The sequence below is a fragment of the Lactuca saligna genome, chromosome 8, assembly GCF_052625555.1.
Source record: "Lactuca saligna cultivar CGN05327 chromosome 8, ASM5262555v1, whole genome shotgun sequence".
NCBI classification, from domain to species: domain Eukaryota; kingdom Viridiplantae; phylum Streptophyta; class Magnoliopsida; order Asterales; family Asteraceae; genus Lactuca; species Lactuca saligna.
In genome coordinates, this window is record NC_136424.1 from 137,762,800 (window position 1) to 137,783,341 (window position 20,542).

The following is a 20,542-nucleotide window of genomic DNA, read 5'->3' on the forward strand; positions in this document are numbered from 1 at the left end:
GCTTGGAATGAGGTGATTTTCTTTCCAGATTGTAGCACTTTGTCTTGGCTATGTTTTAGGATCAAACAACAGATTATTTGGTTAATTTTTGGCTCAGTTATACAAGCCTAAACATGGGCTGTTAGTTTTTTTTTATAATGTGACAACACTTTCTTAGAATTTTTGTCCAACTTTGAACCTTCATAAAATCTTCATAAGAGCTTGGAATGAGGTAATTTTCTTTCCAGATTGTAGCCCTTTGTCTTGGCTATGTTTTAGGATCAAACAACAGCTTATTTGGTTAATTTTTGGCTGATTTATACAAGCCTAAATAGGGGCTGTTAGTTTTTTTGTAATGTGACAACACTTTCTTAGAATTTTTTTCCAACTTTGAACCTTCATAAAATCTTCATAGGAGCTTCGAATGAGGTGATTTTCTTTCCATATTGTAGCCCTTTGTCTTGGCTATGTTTTAGGATCAAACAACAGCTTATTTGGTTAATTTTTGGCTGAGTTATACAAGCCTAAACAGGGGTTGTTATTATTATTATTTTTTTCTAATGTTTCAGCACTTTTTTACAATTTTTGTCAAACTTTGAAACTTCATAAAAACTTCATAGAAGCTCGGAATAAGGTGATTTTTTTTTCAAATTGTAGTGTAACGTCCCAAAATTCAAGACTGAAAATTTCTTACATAAAACATTACTTAAAACATAATTATCAATATATAACATAATCAGAGTATTAATTTCCAAAACATATGTTCATTATCAGAGTAAAACATTCCCAGGTTGTCTAATCTATGGTGTGTGCCATGCGATCACCCCGAGCTCTTCCCTCCGCTACCGGAAGTACCTGAAACCAAAACTGAAAACCGTAAGCATGAAGCTTAGTAAGTTCCCCAACCTACCACATACCATGCACAACCACATATTGCATATATTTGGCCACGCCCACTATTGTGGGCCTCACCTGCTACAACGGCCCCGCCGCTCCAGGCCCCGCCTGGCTTCGAGCCTCGCTCGGACACAGATCTGTTTCACTTAGGCCTCGCCCGCTAACATATAATAGCACATAAACATATCACAACACACAAGCTAAACATATACTAATGGATCCTTTCCTAAGGCCTCGCCTATCCTGGGCCACACCCTTTTCCTGCTACTGATGAGTCATGGAACCCCGTCCATGCTTCTACTGATAGTGAGATACTGGCCAAGCCCACACTCACTCTTTCCCTAACTTGGGGCTCGCCCCTGTTCTGTTGCTAGTGAGATGTGGAACACCATCCACACTATGCTATTGGTGAGATACGGGACCTTGCCCACACTCACCTCCCTACCAGGCACATACAAGTATCACACAGACAACAAGTATAAACTATCATATAAACCATTCCTTGGGCACCCGCCCGCTACCATTGGACCTCATCCTGAATATCATACTAGCATATTGTGCCTAGGGCTAACCCCCGGGTCTTCTACTCATAACTACATGGGCCGGTATTGTGGCCTTAGACCCATTCACACAAAAGGAAACTCACCTGCACTTGCTGAACTTGCTGATACCCCTCTGGCTGCTGCCTGACAACTCTCTGAACTACGGCTCCACTAGCTCCCCGAGCTACGAATACTAATATAACACTTAGTCTAACTATCCTTCGGAAGTCAACTAAGTCAACTCTGGTCAAGGTCAAATTCCTGGTCAAAGTCAACCTTCCAGGTCAACCCTACTCGCCGAGTCTACCTACTGAGTCACCGAGTTCACATGCTCAGAGTCCTTCCATTCGCGACTCGACTCGCCGAGTCAGACCATGACTCATCGAGTCCACCGATTTCCAAGTCCTATCATGTCCAACTCACTGAGTCTCCACTCGACTCACTGATTTGAGTCTTAACTCGAAGGGTTCGGGGTTTCGCGACCTGACTCGTCGAGTCCCAGAATAGACTCGCCGAGTCCAAGGCAAACTTCAACAGACTCGCTAAGTTGTTCATCCAACTCGTCGAGTTCCTCTTAATCTTCATACTACTCACCGAGTCCACTCGAAGGACTCGCCGAGTCTATTCAATCCTTCATACATTCAGAAGCTTTTGAGTCATGCAGGGACTCCGAACTGTAGATCCACTCTCCCAAAGCCCATTCCCCACGTAAAGTTGCAACCTTTACGTATAGCTAAGGAGATCTAGGCTAAACACACCACAAACTAGGGTTTAAGATAACCATGCATCACCTACACTCTCAAGGCTGATACTTTATGACTCTCTAGGCCAAGACACAACTGGAGCTGAAGGGATTCAGCTTGAGAACGTCCAAACCCGAAAAGTATCATACTTGGTCCAAAATCTCATAAATAGGGACATGAAATGATCCAACAATTAACAAGGCAAGGAAGGAACTTGATTACCAAAAGGAGAAGCTAAAGAGATGAATCTTCTGGATCCACAACCTTCCTCTTGAACCCTTAACTCCTTCTTCTCCTTCTAGGCTTCAAGAACACTCCAACTCTTCAAAAATGGCTCACACACTCAAGGACAGCACTAGGGTTTCGTGGAATAGCTTCTGGACAATGAGGGCTACACATGAGGCTGATAGAAGGAGATTGAGATGCTTAAATAGGGTACAAGTCCCAGAATTAGGGCTTTCTCAACCCAGACCAGACTCGTCGAGTCGGTTACTTAAGCCGCGACACGGATCATGCTCCGACTCGTCGAGTTCCTCCCTGGACTCGACGAGTTGACCCTTTGACTTAGGGTTTTCTTTCCTTTCTTGGCCTTTCTAATTTTGGGTGTTACATGTAGTCCTCTTTCTTTTATATGTTTTTAGGCTCAAGAAAAAGCTTATTTGGTTTGGTTTTGGCTGAGTTATGTAGCTCCAAACAGTGGCTGTTAGAAGTTTTGTACAATATTTCAGATTTTTTTTTTTAGTTTTTTTGTCAAACTTTTGAAACCTTATAAAATCTTCATACAAGCTCGGAATAAGGTGAAATTTTTTCTCGATTGTAGTCCTCTGTGTTGTCTATGTATTAGACTCAAGAAATCGCTTATTTGGTTTGGTTTTGGCTGAGTTATGCAACTCCAAACAGTGGCTGTTAGGATTTTTGTAATATATTTAAACATTTTGTTTTTTAACTTTTTTGTCCCAACTCTTCCTTGTTTGTATATATGTAGATGACACAAACACCTATGCATCAACGGATTGTACGAAATAGATAAAATGTATGAGTTTGCTATGAATCGTTTAGAAAAAGCTAGAATATTATGGCAAAAATACTTAATGAGTTACCATAATGGACGTGATAGTATTCATGATATGGTTTATAAAAGTGATAAAACAAGTGTGGTTAACATAAGAATGAATAGAAATGCATTTACAAGACTATGTGACATGTTGAACAAAGAGGAGGGTTGAAAAATAGCAAAAACATGTTAGTTGATGAGCAAGTTACTATGTTCTTACATGTAATTGCACATAATGAAAAAAAATAGGATTATAGTAGAAAGATTCAAACGGTCAGGTGAAAATCTAAGTCGATACTTCAAGTTAGTCTTAGATGCGGTATGTCGATTACATAAAGAGTTCTACAAGAAACCCATGCCAATACCCGATGATGAAACCGACGAGAGGTGGAGGTGGTTTAAGGTTAGTAATTAATTAATATAAATTTATTTAATTCCAATATTAATAAAAAAATTGTTTTATGAACATGGTTTCTTAGGAGCATTAGATGGAACATATATCAAAGTTAAAGTCCTTGCAACGAACAGAAAACCTTATTGAACACGCAAGGGTGAGATTTGTACTAATGTACTGGGAGTGTGTTCAAGAGATCTTCAATTTATATATGTACTAGCGGGATGGGAGGGTTCCGCAGCAGATAGTCGAGTACTCCGTGATGCTATTAGTAGACCATGTGATCTTAAAATACCTCATGGTATGATATACATAAAACTAAAGTTACATATATTATTATCGATACAGTCTAACTAAATATGTAGAATCTATTGTAGGAACATAATACCTTTGTGATGCGGGTTATACATTTGGTGAAGGTTTTTTAACACCTTATCGTGGACAAAGTTACCATCTTAATGATTGGTCTCGACCACCTACAAATGCTAAAGAGTTATATAACATGAGACACTCATCGACAAGGAACGTAATAGAACGATGTTTTGGATTGATCAAATCTAGATGGGCATTTACGTGATAATGCATATCATCCCTTAGAATCTATGCCACACATAATCATTGCATGTTACTTGATGCATAATTTCATACGTACAACCATGACCGAAGACCCCCTTGATCAAGAAATCCTTGTTAATCATACACAATTTGGAGATAAACATGACAACATTATTTCTACCGTAGAGACATCGCATGGATGGACTCACCATCGAGATCTTCTTGCTAATACTATGTTTACTGATTGGAGTGCAAGGCGTGCCAACAATTAATTTATTTCATGTTTTTATGTAAACTTCATTTTCTTTATGTGGTGTTAATATTATGTTTAATGATTGAACAACTCTATTATTATTTCATTATTTTTGTTGATATATTATATTTATTATGTGGTGTGATAATATTTCTTTAGTTTGAATCTATTTGTAACTTTAATAAAAAAAAATGTTGTTAAAAAAGAAATAAACAAGGTAATAAAATATTTCTATTTCACTGCATAATACAACCAAACAAGAGAAATGATTTTCAACAACATTTCTCTAGTGGATTCTCAGTTCTACCAAACAGTGTAATCAATTCTCTTTCGTTAGCTTAATTCTCTTTCTCTCTGTATTTTCATTCTCTGCTGGAATTCTATTTCTCTGTACCAAACGCAACCTAAGTGAATGAGTATAAAAAAAATTAGATTGGGCTTATCGAAATCATACCACTTCTAATATTTAGACAAAATTGCAAAAATGGTCCCTGTGTTTGTCAAAATTATGTAGTTTTGGTCCAAAAATGTTTGGTGGTGCAATAACGGTCCAATTTTAGATACCTTGTGTGGTTTTGGTCCCTATGGTTATTATTTTGTTGTGATTTTGGTCCATGCCCTACCTAAAATGATGATTATGCCCTTAACTGACTCTTTTTTTAATTTTTTTAATTGATTTCTTATTTCCTTAATTAAAAAAAACAAAAAACACAACCCACCCTACCCATCTCTCCCATCTCTCTCTCTCTCTCTCTCTCTCTCTCTCTGTGTGGTAAAGACCCATCACCGCGCAATCGACCTCAACCCACCACCTCCACCATCCTGCCACCATCATTGACCACCGCCACCTCAAACACTTCAATCAACCATCGCAACCACATCTCATCCATAAAAGTCCCAACTTTCACTTAGCATTTGATTCTATTCCCGCCATATCAAGTCAAGGAAATAATTGATCTCGGTATTTCATTGTTTCCTAGATCCCTAATTAATCCAACTCATTTATTCACCAAATCTTTTGGAGGTTGATTTATATATCTCGCAGTTCTAGGTTCTTCTTCTTTTGTTCTTTCATTGTGTTTACATGGAGAAGGATTTTGTAAACTTTAGGAAATTAACACAGGATTTAGGAAGAGCAGAGAGGGTTTTTGTGAAATACGATTGTTTGACTGTATTTTAATAAGTTTTTGCTCATCAACCATGGAGATGTACTGGTAGCAACTCCTAGAATTGAGATTATTGATCACATGGAAACCCCTTCATTGCCTCCATGGATTAGTGAAGATAAGATACAAGCGTATATGTATAGTTCTCTCATATACCATTTTGAATGGTTGCCTTGAACAAGAATGGGAAAGAAAAGTCCCATGTGAACAGGAACAAATTAGATTTACATCAGAAAAAATTGATGTTCCTTCCGGTGAATTAATAATCTGAAATCAATGAAACTAGGAAAAAATGATGATGTCTGTGTGAAGTTCTAAGATTGGGGGTAATCAAAAGATGATTGTGACGATATCTTCATTTTTCATATATCAAAGCTACCACCGCCACCGTCAGAAGCCTTAACCCTAGTGCCGAACTGGAAAATTCCTCTTATTTAAAACCCTAGAACCTGCCATCGTCTGGTGATTTCTAGGTAGAGATCGAGGTGGTGGTGGAATGTGGTGGCATTCAGAAAAATCCTAGCATCAATCTAGAAAACTCCTCCACAGATGTGTGTTGTTCTTGAATATGTATGTTCATAAGTGTGTGTATTGAAGAAGCCAAGAAAATATGATGTGGGTATATGTTTTTAGAATAGCCCATAAAATCTGATGTGTGTATGTGTTTATGAAGATACACATGTTCTTCACTATTTGTTTATGTTTATATGATGTTCTTGAATTCCTGAAAGACAAACCCAGATGGGGGTGGGTGGGTGAGATTTTTTTAATTAATTAAAAATATTAAAATAAATATAGAAAAAAAAAACAAATATGAGGGTATAATAGTCTTTTTAAGTTGATAGGGACCAAAATCACTAAAAAATCCAATTTTGAACCATTAGTGCACCACCAAAACTTTTTAGATCAAAACCACATAATTTTGTCAACCACAAAGATCATTTTTGCAATTTTGTCTAATATTTATTTCTATTCTCTCTCTTTAGATATTACTTTCATTAAATTATTTAATTTTGTTAATACAGAAAACATACATGAGAAACAAGTCGCCGCATTAAGTCAACTCAAAAAAATATTGGTCAATTGTTTCTCGAGGCGATATTCCGACAACCCTACTAGGTTACCAGCCTACTACTACAGTCTACAACCCAATTTTGTTGACCAATTTGTTAAATGAAAATATATATATATATATATATATATATATATATATATATATATATATATATATATATATATATATATATATATATATATATACTTTTAATTACTTATTTAGTATTGTTTCAAAGAAAAATATGTTTTGAAAATGTTGGATCAAGTTTTCTGGGGCAAAAGAAATATAAAACTATTTTCATTCCACCGTCAAATAAGCTTTAGTTGCATCCATTAGTAAGAGTATGAATTTGTATAATGCATTAACACTTAAAAAATACGAAATTTCTATTCAATTTTCTGAATTGCATATCACCTAATTAAAGCATCAATATTCTTTAAAATACCATGCAAAACCCTAGTTTCTAACTAGCTAGCTAACGTGAGAGAAAGTGTGACATTGATATCATCATGGTCTTTCTGAGGATGCATCTTCGATCTTGATTCCATATAAGTATCCATCTTCTCATCACAAGTGCAATAACCACCATCCTCATCATGCAACACATTCTTGATCAAACACCATAAACATGAAATTAATTAATTAATCTCGAGTTAATTAATAACATATAATAAGAAACGAGATCCAAGAAATTAAAAGAATAAATTAATAAAGATTAGCAGCACACACCTTCTTATAAATCGTCCCATCTTCTTCAACATGCCAACCAGCTTCTTCACAAACTGCTTTCAGTAAATCAATGGTGTCAGCGTTCTTTGAGAGTTGATAGTTTCCGAAAGTCCGAAGCCCAGAAAAGATTTTCCGAGCAACATTTCGCCGGTTTCTCTCCCGTTCACGGTTCTTCAGCCTCTCCTTGTCGGAGGGAAACCGGTATCTGGTGATGACACGGCCGTCTTTGGTGGTCCGCTGAACCACCCATGGTCCTTTTCCCGACTTGATGCACCCTTTCACCACCCTTTTCTCCGCCGTCTTCTGATGATCTCCACCCATTTTTGGCATCTTATCTTCTATCGGCTGATTTCGTATTTATAGTAACTTGAAGAACAACATGAGACAAAAAGAACATCTGAAAAGGTAGAGGAGAACACTGAAGATGCATGATTTTATTCCTTGTAGTACAAGATATTATTCCGTTATCCTTTGCATGTGTTTGAATTGATTAGCCATGAATTGGGTAATAATGCTTTAGTTGCATGTACTTTGTGGAGTGAGTGTTGTACTTTCATTATTTTGCATTTGGAAAAAGATGAAACCCTGATAATATTCTCTTTTGGCAGCCTTTTTGGTCGTAACTATATTAATTTTGTTTTTCATTTTAGTCATTCTTTTATGTAAAAACAACATTAGCTTTCTGTTTGTTTTAAAGCCAACCATACCTTATTCCCATTGTATAAGTTAATTGTGTTAGTGGTAGTTATACTAAATTTTTCAACAATATTCATTTGCTAATTTAAGGACATTCGACTTAAATAGTCAAATTACTTGCAATGTCTTGTTATATCCAACATGAAATTTGAACATTTAAAGTAAAAAACAAAAGCCTACATAACTAACACTATTAGAAACTTGGCTTTCAGCTAGGGATTCAGAGAAGGTTTTATTCTGTAGCAAATTTTAAGCCTTATAGCGAGCAAATTACGAGAGATATGCAATGGTTTAAAAGATTATTTTATTTATTCAACATAATGCATATTAGAGAGGGTTTAGCGAGGGATCAACTACGGATCTCGCAACTATTTATCAACGCATTCTTATTCCTCGGCAATCGGTTGAAAACGAAGGCATTTGGCGAGGGTTCAACGAGGGATAAAAAAAAGTGTCGACTTTTTCCATCTGGTACGTGTTTATTGAGGAATTGCCGACGGAGGGTATGCGCGTTATGTTTTTTTAATTGACGATCTCTCGCTGAAATTAGCGCTATCCAATTCCAGTTTCACGAAGTTTATGTAAGTTTCCTTCTCTCCCAAATCTGTTTTATCACTCCAATTGAGCACACATGATTCTCGAGTTGCAGCTTAACCTAATCTCACCTTCTCCGTTCAAACAGATGACGACACCACTGACCAATGCAGCTTCCGATTCCGGCAGCCTCCACATTTTTTAAAATCTAAAATTATTCTTCGTTAACTTCCGATTCAGGTAAATCTCTTGATTTTATTTGCTTTAGTCGTATATTAGGTTAGGTTTACATTAGGGCTTAATTTCTCCATTTTTTTCCTTTTTCAATCGTCATTCCTCTTATATCTCAGCATTATATATACATGAATCACCTTGAAGCTTTCTGGTTATTGTGTATCATAGACATATGGAATGCCTTCTTCTTTATCAACAAATTAATTTCAGGTCTACCATCGATTGCATCTATATAAGAATAGACACTTAGAATTAGAACTTGATTTAGGGATTGATTGGTTAATTATTGTTTAAAAGCTATAAATTGGTTAGTTGTTGTTGATCCATGAGTTCTTATAGGTCTAGCGCACACGAATTTTATGGAAAAGTAAGTAGAAGGGAATTAAAACGCCGATAAAGAACATATAGTGGTTTAGAGAATAGCTTACCTAAAATGACACCTAATTTGCTCCCCTTAAGTTTACTCATGTTGTTCTTGTCAATTGGAAAGCCTGCTTTGAAGTACACAACTTTGAACATAAACGTCTTGAATATAGTCTCATCTCCTATTTCTATGAACAAACACCTTTATAAGAATAGAAATTGTTTTTGTATTTCTTTTGGTGAATTCACTTAAGGTTCATTAGACTATATTTGTATTTTTATCTAACTCACAGCCTTGCTAGTTGAATTTAACAGGTTAATTGAGAATTAGATGATAGTTTGAAACAAAAAGATAGGGCATACCTAATAATAAAGGCCAATTGTAGAGAAAAGAAATGTATTTGAGACAAAATGTTGTGCAAGTTATACGTTTATAATCATATAAGGGACCCACCAAATCCTAATCACTTCAAAAAGAAATTGACTTATTTAAATTATCTATTTGGATCATCTGTAAAAAACTTGTTTATAATTGAGATTTCAGATGATGCCTTTTAGGTTATGCTTGTTTTAAAAGTCTAAACTTGTAGCATATTACTTTGGTTTTATGTGTATAATATATCACAGAAAATGTAAGTTTGTTACTATATATGTCTATTTACTGTCTCTAGGTTGTCAACATTTTGATTTTACCTGATGCATCATCATATGAACAAACACCTTTATTACTATTTATATATTATTGTGCACTGAAGGTTCATTTTCTATGATAATATACCTATTTTTGTGTATCTTTTGGTGAATTCACTTAAGTAACAAGCTTCTATGTGAGGGAATTCAACATAAAACGGTGCAAACTCTAAGTGCTTATATTACCAGGCTTATTAGGAGTCACTTTCTTCAACTTCTCTGTCTAATCTATGAGTTACAGGAAACTGGGTTTGCTTTTCTGTTTTCTGACCGTTTTACCCTTGGACACCAATGCGTGGATCTTTGTTGTGTTTAGGTCAGGTCATAGTTTGTCAATACTATCTTTACATATGTTATTAATCGGTTCGGTTATTTTGGTTATAAAAAATAATCAGTAAAATGAAAAGTCTTAGAGTTAGTGATGTGGGATGACAAAAGTCAGGAACAAAAAGTCTTACTGTTCAGCTATGTGCAGGTGTTTTGTACTAGATAGTTGATACAGAAAGAACAGACTTTCTCCATTTATGTCCCAATTTTTTTTACAAAATCATTTTTTAAAGAATTCATACTCTCTAACTTTTTTTTTTTTTTTTACATATTTGACATTTCATTGTGAAGAAAATTCAAGGTAAAAAGAAGTCTAAGATGTTTAAACAATTCGGGTAAATACCTGTGATTTCTCAGTTTTCTGCACAAGACTATCCAATTTTTTTTCAAGCTCTTTAATTTCAAGTTGAAGATATTTTTGCTTAAGTAGAAACAAGTTCCCATTCAATCTTTCACCTTTCAGATTCTGCATCTTTCCATTTACCCACAAAATCCCCTTCATATTTTCAATCTGGTCCCTCATCTTCTCCAACTGTTTCAACTTTAGAATCATTTCCTCCAAAAAACTAACAACTTTTTCTTCAAAATAATCACAAAAATGCCATAAATCTATTTTCACTTTCAAAAACATATCTTCAAGAACCTGTTTCTCTACCCGTAATTTATCAGCTTCATCCACAACTTTCATGGCTGCTTTCTCATTTACTTCAAATGCAGAACCCATTTTTTGTGACAGCCTTTCTAAGTTCCTCTTGAAGCCTTGCAGCCAAATTAACATTTTGCAACCTTATTTTTCTCAAATTTTCCTCTGCCCGAATCGCCCTGTTCTTGATTCACTAACTCTTCCTCAAGATTCTTGACATGGGTTTCAAGATCTTTAATCACAAGATTTGAGTTTGATTTGCCAAAATGTTTTAAAATGAATTCAGATGCAAAATTGACTTCATTTATTTTAATTACTAATTAGGATCTAAAAAGATGAACGTAACAATATGAGCTCATATCTTTTGATAAATAACACCTCAAATATTAGAAACTTCCCATTCACTTTTAATAAATAACAAACATAACCCATCAAAGCAAGAAAGGTCAAGCTTTATGGTCAAATACTCAACTGGACTCGACTCGACTATGTATGTACTTTTATATGGGAATCAAAGGAAGAAGATTGAGTTCTTGAAAGTCAGAGGCTTCCGAAAGAGGTAATTGAGGTTATATTATGCTATAAAATAAATAATTTCACATGTATAGCTGCATAATGTTGTTATATGATGCTATTGGTGTTTCAAAGGGATGATCGGTTGAGGTTAAGCCATTCGTCGTCTGTTTTCCCTCCATTTTCAGGTAAGATGCTACATTTATTTTGAAATTTAAACCATATTGAATTGTATTTTAAAAAGGAGAAACAAGGAAAATTTTGTTGAATCCCCTTTTGAATATATGCATTTCATTACCTACAAATGTGAAACTAAGGTATGATTATGAAACAATATTTCCTTTTAATTTACCAGATGTGTATTATATTTTTTAACACACTGTTTTTATATAAATATATAATAGGTGGAGTTCAAGCAAGCTCTGGTCCCTAGTATGGTTTGTTGGAGAGAACACGTAGGCAAGCTCAACATCAGGCGGTTGAGGCATCTCTTATGAATTTGGCTGGTAAAAAATATTTGATGTTTTTGTCTTATAACAGTATAAAGAATTTATAGAAATGAATTCCTTCCACCCTTCCCCTAGTCCTTAGGATTCAAATGTAATCGAATTGCAACAAAACAAACAATGATAATGATTCTGACCCTTTTTAGGCAATGTTTTTGCAGATAAGTATTTGTCTTGTGCTAAGTCTGGTGGTGGTCTTTAGATTCTGATTTAGAGGGGCTGGGTCCTAAGAAAGGGTCGATTGCAGCACTTAATGAACTAGTAAGATCTTAATCAGTTAATGTATGTATATCTTACATTTTCTTTTCGATTATTTCAGTGTATAATGGAAGGTTTGGGCATGAGTTTCCAACCTCAACCACACGTTTCAAATAACATGGGCCAGACCAACAAGTTATATGCACATGTTGGTAATGTACTATTATTTTGTAGTTATTTTTGACACTTGACATGTTAATTAGTTTTAGTCAATGTCTCTTCAGGTTGAAATAGACGGGGAAGTGTGGGGTAAAGGAGTCGTGTTAACATGGGATGAAGATAAGATGCAGGTATCTCTTCTCACTTATTTCTTCACATCAATGATCAATGATCAATCCCAATCAAATGTTATTATTATTTTGAATTTTTCTCTCTCATGTTTTACTTTTATCAGGCTACTGAAAGTGCTTTTGTAAATTTGAAAGCAAGGATCAGGGAATACCCACCTCCTCAAAAACGACAACCTTCTACTAGGTAGGTGGTCACTTTAATCTTTCTTTATTAATAATCTAAAATGTTAATTTCAGGAATGAGAACCGAAGATGATTTGATGAACATGAAATGAAGAGAGCAGCTAAAATGTTATTTTGAAGTTATGTTTTGTGAAAACTCATTTCCTTTGGGAGTTTGATGTTATGTGGATAGTTTTGTTTTTGGATGATTTTTGAATAATGCTTTGGTAAACTTTGATAGTTTTGGTATTGTAATGTTTGGTTGTATCATTATTTGATGAATTTTTTTTGTATAATAATTTGATAATTGCAGTATTTTTTTATTTTAGAATCATAATAAAAAAACATGATATTACATGTTTGTGACGCATCGGTGAGGGAAAAAAAATAATGTATGAATTTTGCAAGGGATTAGCTATAGAAAAAAAAATTCAAGTCTAAAGTTTGCAATGGATCAGTGATGGAAAAAAAAAAAATTAACGTATGAATTTTGCGAGGGATTAGCTATGGAAAAAATCATGTCCAAAGTTTGTGACGGATTAGCGACGGAAAAAAGAAAAATTAATGTATAAATTTTGCAAGGGATTAGCTACGGAAAAAAAAAAAAAGGAAATTTGCCACAGAACAGCGACGGAAATTTTGTCGCCAATGTCCTGACTAAATGTATTGAGTGACTATTTGGCGATGGATATTCTGTCCCTAAATTTGTCGCAAGGGAAAATCGATCCGTCGCTAAAACACTCGCTAGGTTATTAGCCACATTTTAATTATCTATGGACTGTATCCGTCGCTGATCCATCGCAAACAACATTTAGTGACGGAATAGCGACGGATTCATCCGTCTCTAAAACCCATGTTTCTAGTAGTGTTATAATTTCAAGATTTAAATTTATGGAAAATTACACAAAAGCCACTATACTTTACCTTACTTTTAACTTTCACTACCCCCTTTCCAACGTTGACCATGTTACATGTAGCTTTGATTATGTAAAATTGCTTGTGTTATGTGCATAACATAACTGTAAAGGGCAGTAAAGGGATATCATCAAAATGATCACATTATTGATACATGTACAGTTGGATCACTGTAAATTACATAAACTATAAAGACTGTGAAGTACATACACATGTAGACACATTTTGAATCCAAATACTAAAAGCCAACCACATTGATATTGTCATGAAACACTAACACGTTTACATGTTTCACAAGTTGATGTTAGATACAAAAAAAGGCTATCAAAATCACCAAAAGGGACAATAAAAAAGTGACTCCATAGTGCATCTAGCATTGCCTGGATGAGTAGTAGGTTCTTTTATTCGAGTATATGTATTTAGGAGATCTAACCACAACCCAAAACATGAACTTCTAAATAGGGTTATACGAGCTTGAGAAGGAGACAACCTCTCCGCTTATTTCATCCATAAAGTACACCTTACTATTGTTGGTCAATAGGGTCTACTAATGATATTTTAGAAAATATAGCTAGAAAAGAAACATTTATGAAAATACAGATACGCATTCGCAAGATACATTTATACCCACGTGAATATTACCAAATACTTGCGATAAAAACATAATGTGAGAGTCCGCACCATTAACAAACTTGTTGCTTTTATTTTTTAAACGTCTTAAAAAACAATTTTAAAATGAGAAAAAAATGATTAGGGGCAATTTATTATTTCAAATTATAGGATTGATAACAAAAAGTTAACCTTTCTTAATAGATACTTTCAAAATATCAATAAATAAATAAATTGCTATAATAAAAAGAAGTCCATATGTCTCAACTCCTCCCGATTCTTTAACTTTTATAAATTAGGGAAAAAAAATTAATAAAAAAACTAAAAGTGAAAAATAAAAAACCCCAACCATGCCTTTCTTGCATCCATTCGCCGCTTTAGAATTGATGTCGGCCACTACCAAAGACTCCCACTCTCTGTTCGATGCTTTATCAATGGACTAAGGGGTTGTTTGCTTACCTCTTAATTGACAAATTAAGAGGCAAGGTCTTAAAAAATCAGATGTAGGTTGTTTGATAGCATCTTATTTTTTGTCTCTTAACTTAAAAAAATACGTCTTAATTTCTTAGATATGTGATTGTATCTGAAAAAAATATGGAGACGCGTCTCCTGTTTTGCCCAAAACGAATCCCTTCTATTTCACGACACAATCTCTTTTTCCCTCTCAACCATCATCGACGCCTCTTGTCTACCCCAAATATTTTGCATCTTCGATCACCTCTATCGTCGCCGTCGCCTGTGTCGCCTTCGTCTCCATCTCCAGTTGCATCGCCTGTAGATTTGCCCTTGATATTTCAACCCCACTTTCCCTCTTGTCTTTCAATACACACGACGATCCCTCACCCACTCCATCTCCGATCTAGAATTAGTCGGCTGTCTCTTCCGCCATCAGCAGGCCATCGCCTCCGCCAATACCACCATTGTCACCAGAAGCAAAGCCCTCTAGGTCCCTCATCAACAACACAACTCTTGGTAATTTTATTTTTCTTCGTAAAACTCAATTATTATGGTTCAATCCCAATCCCAAACAAGCATTCAAGCACAATGGTCGGTTTGCCTTTGATTGGTGTCGCTCTCTCCATCAAAAAATTTTGGCTTGATTTTGTCGATCCCACCCCTTATGATGTAGCCCCAGTTCATCAAAGTTATTGTTATTTGTTAGGTTATATTTAAATTTTGATCTGATGTGGTTTTCTTATTCAGATAAAGTCAAAAGGTTATAGCTTGGTGGTTGAGGAAGGAGATGTTGCCCCTGGTCATGTAATTGGTTTTGGAGGTGGATTTCATAGTTGTTGTTATTGTCTATTGTATGTTGCTGCAATTTTTTTGATTTAAAACATTTCATACTTGAAATATTCGTCTCAAGGGATAGCATTATACTTTTACCTCTTTATATTGAAAGTGCAATAGAAAAGCATGCTACTGATGGGCTTGGAACTATTGACTATAAGGTTGTTGTTGGAGGAGGAATGGTGGTGAACATGTTGCAAATGTTTTCTCTCTTAACTTGTTCTTTGGTTGTCATTTCCAATTAATGTGTTAATTTCATTTCTTGTTTGTCTAATTGTGTTTAATGTTTTGTGTCTAATTGTTTGAATTGAATTCTAAGTGAGTGGAATTACCCATATAACATTGACTAGTTACATCAATAATTTGTGCATTTTATGGTGTTTATGAACATAATGTGGTATACGACGAATATATGGCTCCAAAGAACTATAGAGCCTTTGGATGGTTGCATCCTAAAGAAGATGATTTTGCTAAGTGAGTTCTCATATGATCTTGAAAAAAAAAATGTACAAACTTTCAATGTTTAGGAGAAGGGGATATTCTTTGGATTTGTGTTTAATTTTGATTTATGCTAAATTTGGGTTTTATATGGTGTTTATAATTTTTTTTATACTTATTTAAGAAATTGATTAAGCTATTTTATAAATAAACACTTGAGTTCAATAAAAAAATAAAACAGAAGGGTAAAATTGTCATTTTACTAATTCAGCAAAACAATTTAGAGGTCTCAATCAAACAACATGTTAAACATTCAGCTCTTAAAATTCTAGATCCTCTTAGAAATTCAGATCTTACCAAACAGTCTCTAATAATCAACTAGTTTTCATTAAACCGTATGGGTTTTTTTAGTTATATTTCAGTTGTTTTTTTTAAAAAATAATAATAATAATTGGTAGTGTCCGAACAATTTTAATCGGTTGAATTAGTTGGTTCAATTTTTTTTAAATATACGATCCGATCCGACCCCACAATTGTTGTTGATTTTTTTTTATTGGTTTCATTTAATTTGCAAACCGTACATTCACCACTATCTTTACACTACTTTAATTTTAGTAATGGAAATGATAACGTATTCGAAAGCCACAACAACTTACCATGTTACACAAAAGGCTAAAACCTGCTCACAAATATAAAATCGAAGTATTATTAACACGAGCATGTTGTCAACCAATGATCCATAAGCCTAAAAATATGTTGATTTACGTTCGTTTTGGTGTGAAAGAGACAAAATACATAGGAAATGAAAGTTATAACCGAATATAAAGATCTAATATATGGTAATTTTAAATAATATCCAAAAAAAAAAAAAAAACCTCTTACGTAGCAAAAAGAAATACATAGTTGAGTGGCTTCTTAGTTAACATAGAAATTGAGCGGAGATATTTCAATGGAAGAAGTCCTTTACATTGTAGCCGTTAAAATTAGTTGATAACAAAATCTGTATCTGGTTTCCGGTTGCTCTTCCCCCCTTCTAAGATTCTGCAAATTATGAGCAGCATCTGTCTCTTTCACCACAATCATCTTCTTATTCGTTCACGAAATTTTCAACATGATAATCGCTGTTTCAGAGTTCAATCATTCACACAAATCCCTGACTGTTCAATTCGATTTCGAAACCTACCCAAATCATCATCCAGGCAAAACCCTAGCACTTCATCCCCAGAACGCCCCGTAGAAAAACCCGGATTTAAATCCCAAATTGATTCAAATGATGACGACGAGAACTTGGATGAAGTCGCACCTTCTTCACCTTCCGGTTCGACTTCATCCGACCCATTCGCATCGTTGATTCAAAGTTTTAGGTAATATTTCTCCACATTTGTCTAACTTGCACCATCGATTTTAAATATCCGAGAATTCTAGTTGCAGTTTTACGCGAGTTGATTTAGGCAGTATCAAGTATGTGTGATTTAGTTGTTTTGGAGTGCAGAGATAAGCTTAAGTTAGATGAACTCGGAATGGAGATCATGTCGATTGCATTGCCAGCTGCATTAGCTCTTGCTGCTGATCCAATTACTTCACTCGTTGATACTGCATTTGTTGGTCATTTAGGTAAAAACTAAAAACTCATTCTCATTACAATGCATCTTATTAAGTTTCTTCAATTTCCAATGTTTTCTCCAAAACAATCATACAATTCTCATAGAAGCATCTGATGCATCTACTCACTCCTTCTTTTAGGCTCTGCTGAATTGGCTGCTGTTGGTGTTTCCATATCAATATTTAACCTGGTAGCAAAACTGTTTAATATTCCCCTACTCAATATTACAACCTCATTTGTTGCTGAAGAACAAGCAGTTTTAGTCAATGGTGATGATGATGATGATGATGATGATTCCACTTCTGTCAGCCATGGTGGAAGTAGGAAGAAGTTTCTTCCATCTGTTTCAACTTCTTTAGCCTTAGCTGCTGTTTTTGGGATTGGGGAAACCATAGCACTTTTCTTTGGGTCTGGATCACTATTGAACACCATGGGTATACCTGTTGTACGTCTTTTACATCTATTCATACACTTACTCATCATATTGTTTAAACCTTTTCATTGTAACTGATAAAGGGTATATTTGGTAAATCTTTTATTTCAGGATTCACCAATGAGAATACCAGCACAACAGTTTACTTCCATAAGGGCATTTGGAGCTCCAGCAATTGTATTAGCCTTAGCTGCTCAAGGAACTTTCCGTGGCTTTAAAGACACTAAAACTCCTCTATATGCTATTGGCAAGTATTACATCTTTCCAAAATTACATTTTCATTTACATATTAACATTATTAAATTATCACAGCTGCTGGAAATTTGGTAAATGCCATATTGGATCCAATTTTCATTTTCTTTTCCGGACTTGGAATTAGTGGAGCTGCATTCGCAACGGTAATTTCTGAGTATGTATCCTTTTTTTCACTTTTTTTTTTTTAAACTTTTCTTACATAATCCTTGAAAAAAAAATCCCCATTGTTGAATCTTGAACAGATATCTGATTGCTTTCATCCTTCTTTGGAAACTAAATCAAGAAGTCCAACTTGTTACTCCAAATGTAGATGGAGATAAAATTGCTCGATATTTAAAATCTGGTATTAAGTCAACAACAAAAAAAAAAAAAAAAAACTTTTCCATTTTCCATTATTCCATTTTCCATTTTCAATATATATATATATATAAAGAGCTTAATGGATTAAGTGATATGTGTTAGGGGGGCTTTTAATGTGGAGGAGTTTTGCTGTTCTTGTGACTATGACTTTATCTACATCAATAGCTGCAAGAGAAGGTTCTATTCCCATGGCTGCTTATCAGATCTGTTTAGAAGTTTGGTTGGCTCTTTCTTTGCTTACTGATGCTTTAGCACTTGCAGGACAGGTAACCTTAAAAATCTAACCTAGTACAAGGTTAAGGTTGTTGTTGTTCTGTTTTGTCCTGTAGCTGTCTGATTATGTTGTTTTGTAGGCGATTCTTGCAAGTAGTTATTCACAAAAGGACTATGGTGAATCACGCAGAGTAATAGAAAGAGTTCTTAAGGTTAAGGATACATAAATATATTATTATTATTATTATTCGGTTTTTTGGTTTTTAATTTAAGTTACAAAGCTTATATTGCTAGTAAAATAATCCAAATTTTTGTTTTTTGATTAGATTGGATTAATATCTGGAGGTAGTTTGGCTTTTGTGTTGTTCTTAGGGTTTGGACAATTGTCTTCCTTATTTACCACAGACTCACAAGTTCTAAATATTGCAAGATCTGGTACCTTGGTAAGAATTAAGAAACATTTGTTTTCATATCCAAGGACATTTTAGTAATTTTGCTTTCGTTAAAAAAATTATAATGTAGTTTGTAGCTGCATCTCAACCGATGAATGCTATAGCATTTGTTCTTGATGGGTTATACTATGGAGTTTTGGATTTTGGATATGCTTCATATTCCATGGTGTGTTTTCTATTTTTATACAATTATCTTTAAAAAAAATTAAAAAAAGAAAAAGGATTTTTATTTGGGTGTTTGATGTGTAATTTGAAGGTGGTGATTGGATTAGGAACTTGTTTGTTCTTTCTTCTTGTTGTTCCTCAATTTGGTCTTCCTGGAGTTTGGACAGGATTGTTTTTATTTATGACATTACGTGTAGTGGCTGGAATATTGAGGTAATAATAGTTTTGACATTTTATTAATCAATAAAAAATAAAAATATTCAATTATTTTTAGTTGATATATGTTACTTGTTAGGTTAGGAACAAAGAAAGGACCATGGAAACTTGTTTACTCTCAAACCAATCAAGATCAAGATCAAGTTAACCGATGATGATGATGATGAGTTAGTTATGTTGCCATAAATGGTTTTTTGCAACAATCATATGATTATGAAGGAAATAATTGGGGTTTTCGGATACAAAAAAAAAATGTATTTGAAGCGACCTTTCAAGAACACAAGTTGAGAACACGAAGGGGGACCTTTAAAGAACACGAAATATAAAGGATATATGGCCGAATGGATCGATAAACGAAAGTATACATCTAAAAACGATGTTTAGGTAACAATGGATAACAAGAGGGAAGAAAGTATTGTTAACTCAAAATGAAACTCCTTTTTTACATGTATATATATTGTAGAGTTTTCGTATGTAATAAATGTTGATTATCATATTTGTTACGTAATTTATTCCAAAAGCATCGTTATATCTGGTTTGATTATTTGCATCATATTCTCGAGATTCACTTTTTCAATTGTGACGAATTTTTTCAATAACTAAATCATTGGCTCTAACACAACAAGGTGCTTAAGGTTGCATTTGTTACCTTTGTTGACCTTAGGGAATTGTAATTTTTATCTTATATTGATATCAGTTTAAATCAAATACATGTTAAATCTGATTTGTCATGTCTTGTATAACAAATATGATTCATCAAGTAACCCATTGGTTCTAACACAAACCATGGTCCTTGACACAATGGGAGACTAGTCAAGTGTTCTAGAGCCATTTTAACAACGAGAAAGAGAAAGGTGTTCCTATCTTTTGCACAAAGGAGAAATTGAATGCAAATCTCTATCCCACCTTGTTGCATCTTTTAAGGTGATAGGAATATTGTGATTTTGGTCTTAGGTTGATATCACAAATGGATAAAAAAAAAAACTATCTAAAGACAAGTTCCTATTA

At 34.4% G+C, this 20,542-nt stretch overlaps 2 protein-coding genes across 3 annotated transcripts; one reads left to right on the forward strand and one right to left on the reverse strand.

The window, feature by feature from the left end:
• Positions 1–7,050: 7,050 nt before the first annotated feature.
• On the reverse strand, positions 7,051–10,937 carry LOC145010130 (uncharacterized). Its single transcript, XM_078968712.1, has 3 exons — positions 10,557–10,937; positions 7,370–7,714; positions 7,051–7,248 (listed from the first exon to the last, which is right to left on the reverse strand). The coding sequence occupies exons 1-3, from the start codon at positions 10,935–10,937 to the stop codon at positions 7,108–7,110; spliced, it is 867 nt and encodes a 288-aa protein (XP_078824838.1). The 3' UTR covers positions 7,051–7,107.
• A 5,811-nt stretch (positions 10,938–16,748) lies between these two features.
• Positions 16,749–20,054, forward strand: LOC145012028 (MATE efflux family protein). 2 transcript variants are annotated; one of them, XM_078970792.1, is made up of 12 exons: positions 16,749–17,201; positions 17,330–17,451; positions 17,581–17,885; positions 17,985–18,120; positions 18,186–18,282; positions 18,371–18,471; positions 18,591–18,754; positions 18,842–18,913; positions 19,028–19,144; positions 19,224–19,319; positions 19,410–19,531; positions 19,619–20,054. In XM_078970792.1, the coding sequence occupies exons 1-12, from the start codon at positions 16,888–16,890 to the stop codon at positions 19,680–19,682; spliced, it is 1,710 nt and encodes a 569-aa protein (XP_078826918.1). In that variant the 5' UTR covers positions 16,749–16,887; the 3' UTR covers positions 19,683–20,054. The 2 variants fall into 2 exon arrangements, with proteins under 2 accessions (XP_078826918.1, XP_078826917.1); XM_078970791.1 differs by having other exon boundaries at positions 16,750–17,201; positions 19,614–20,054.
• The last annotated feature ends 488 nt before the right edge of the window (positions 20,055–20,542 follow it).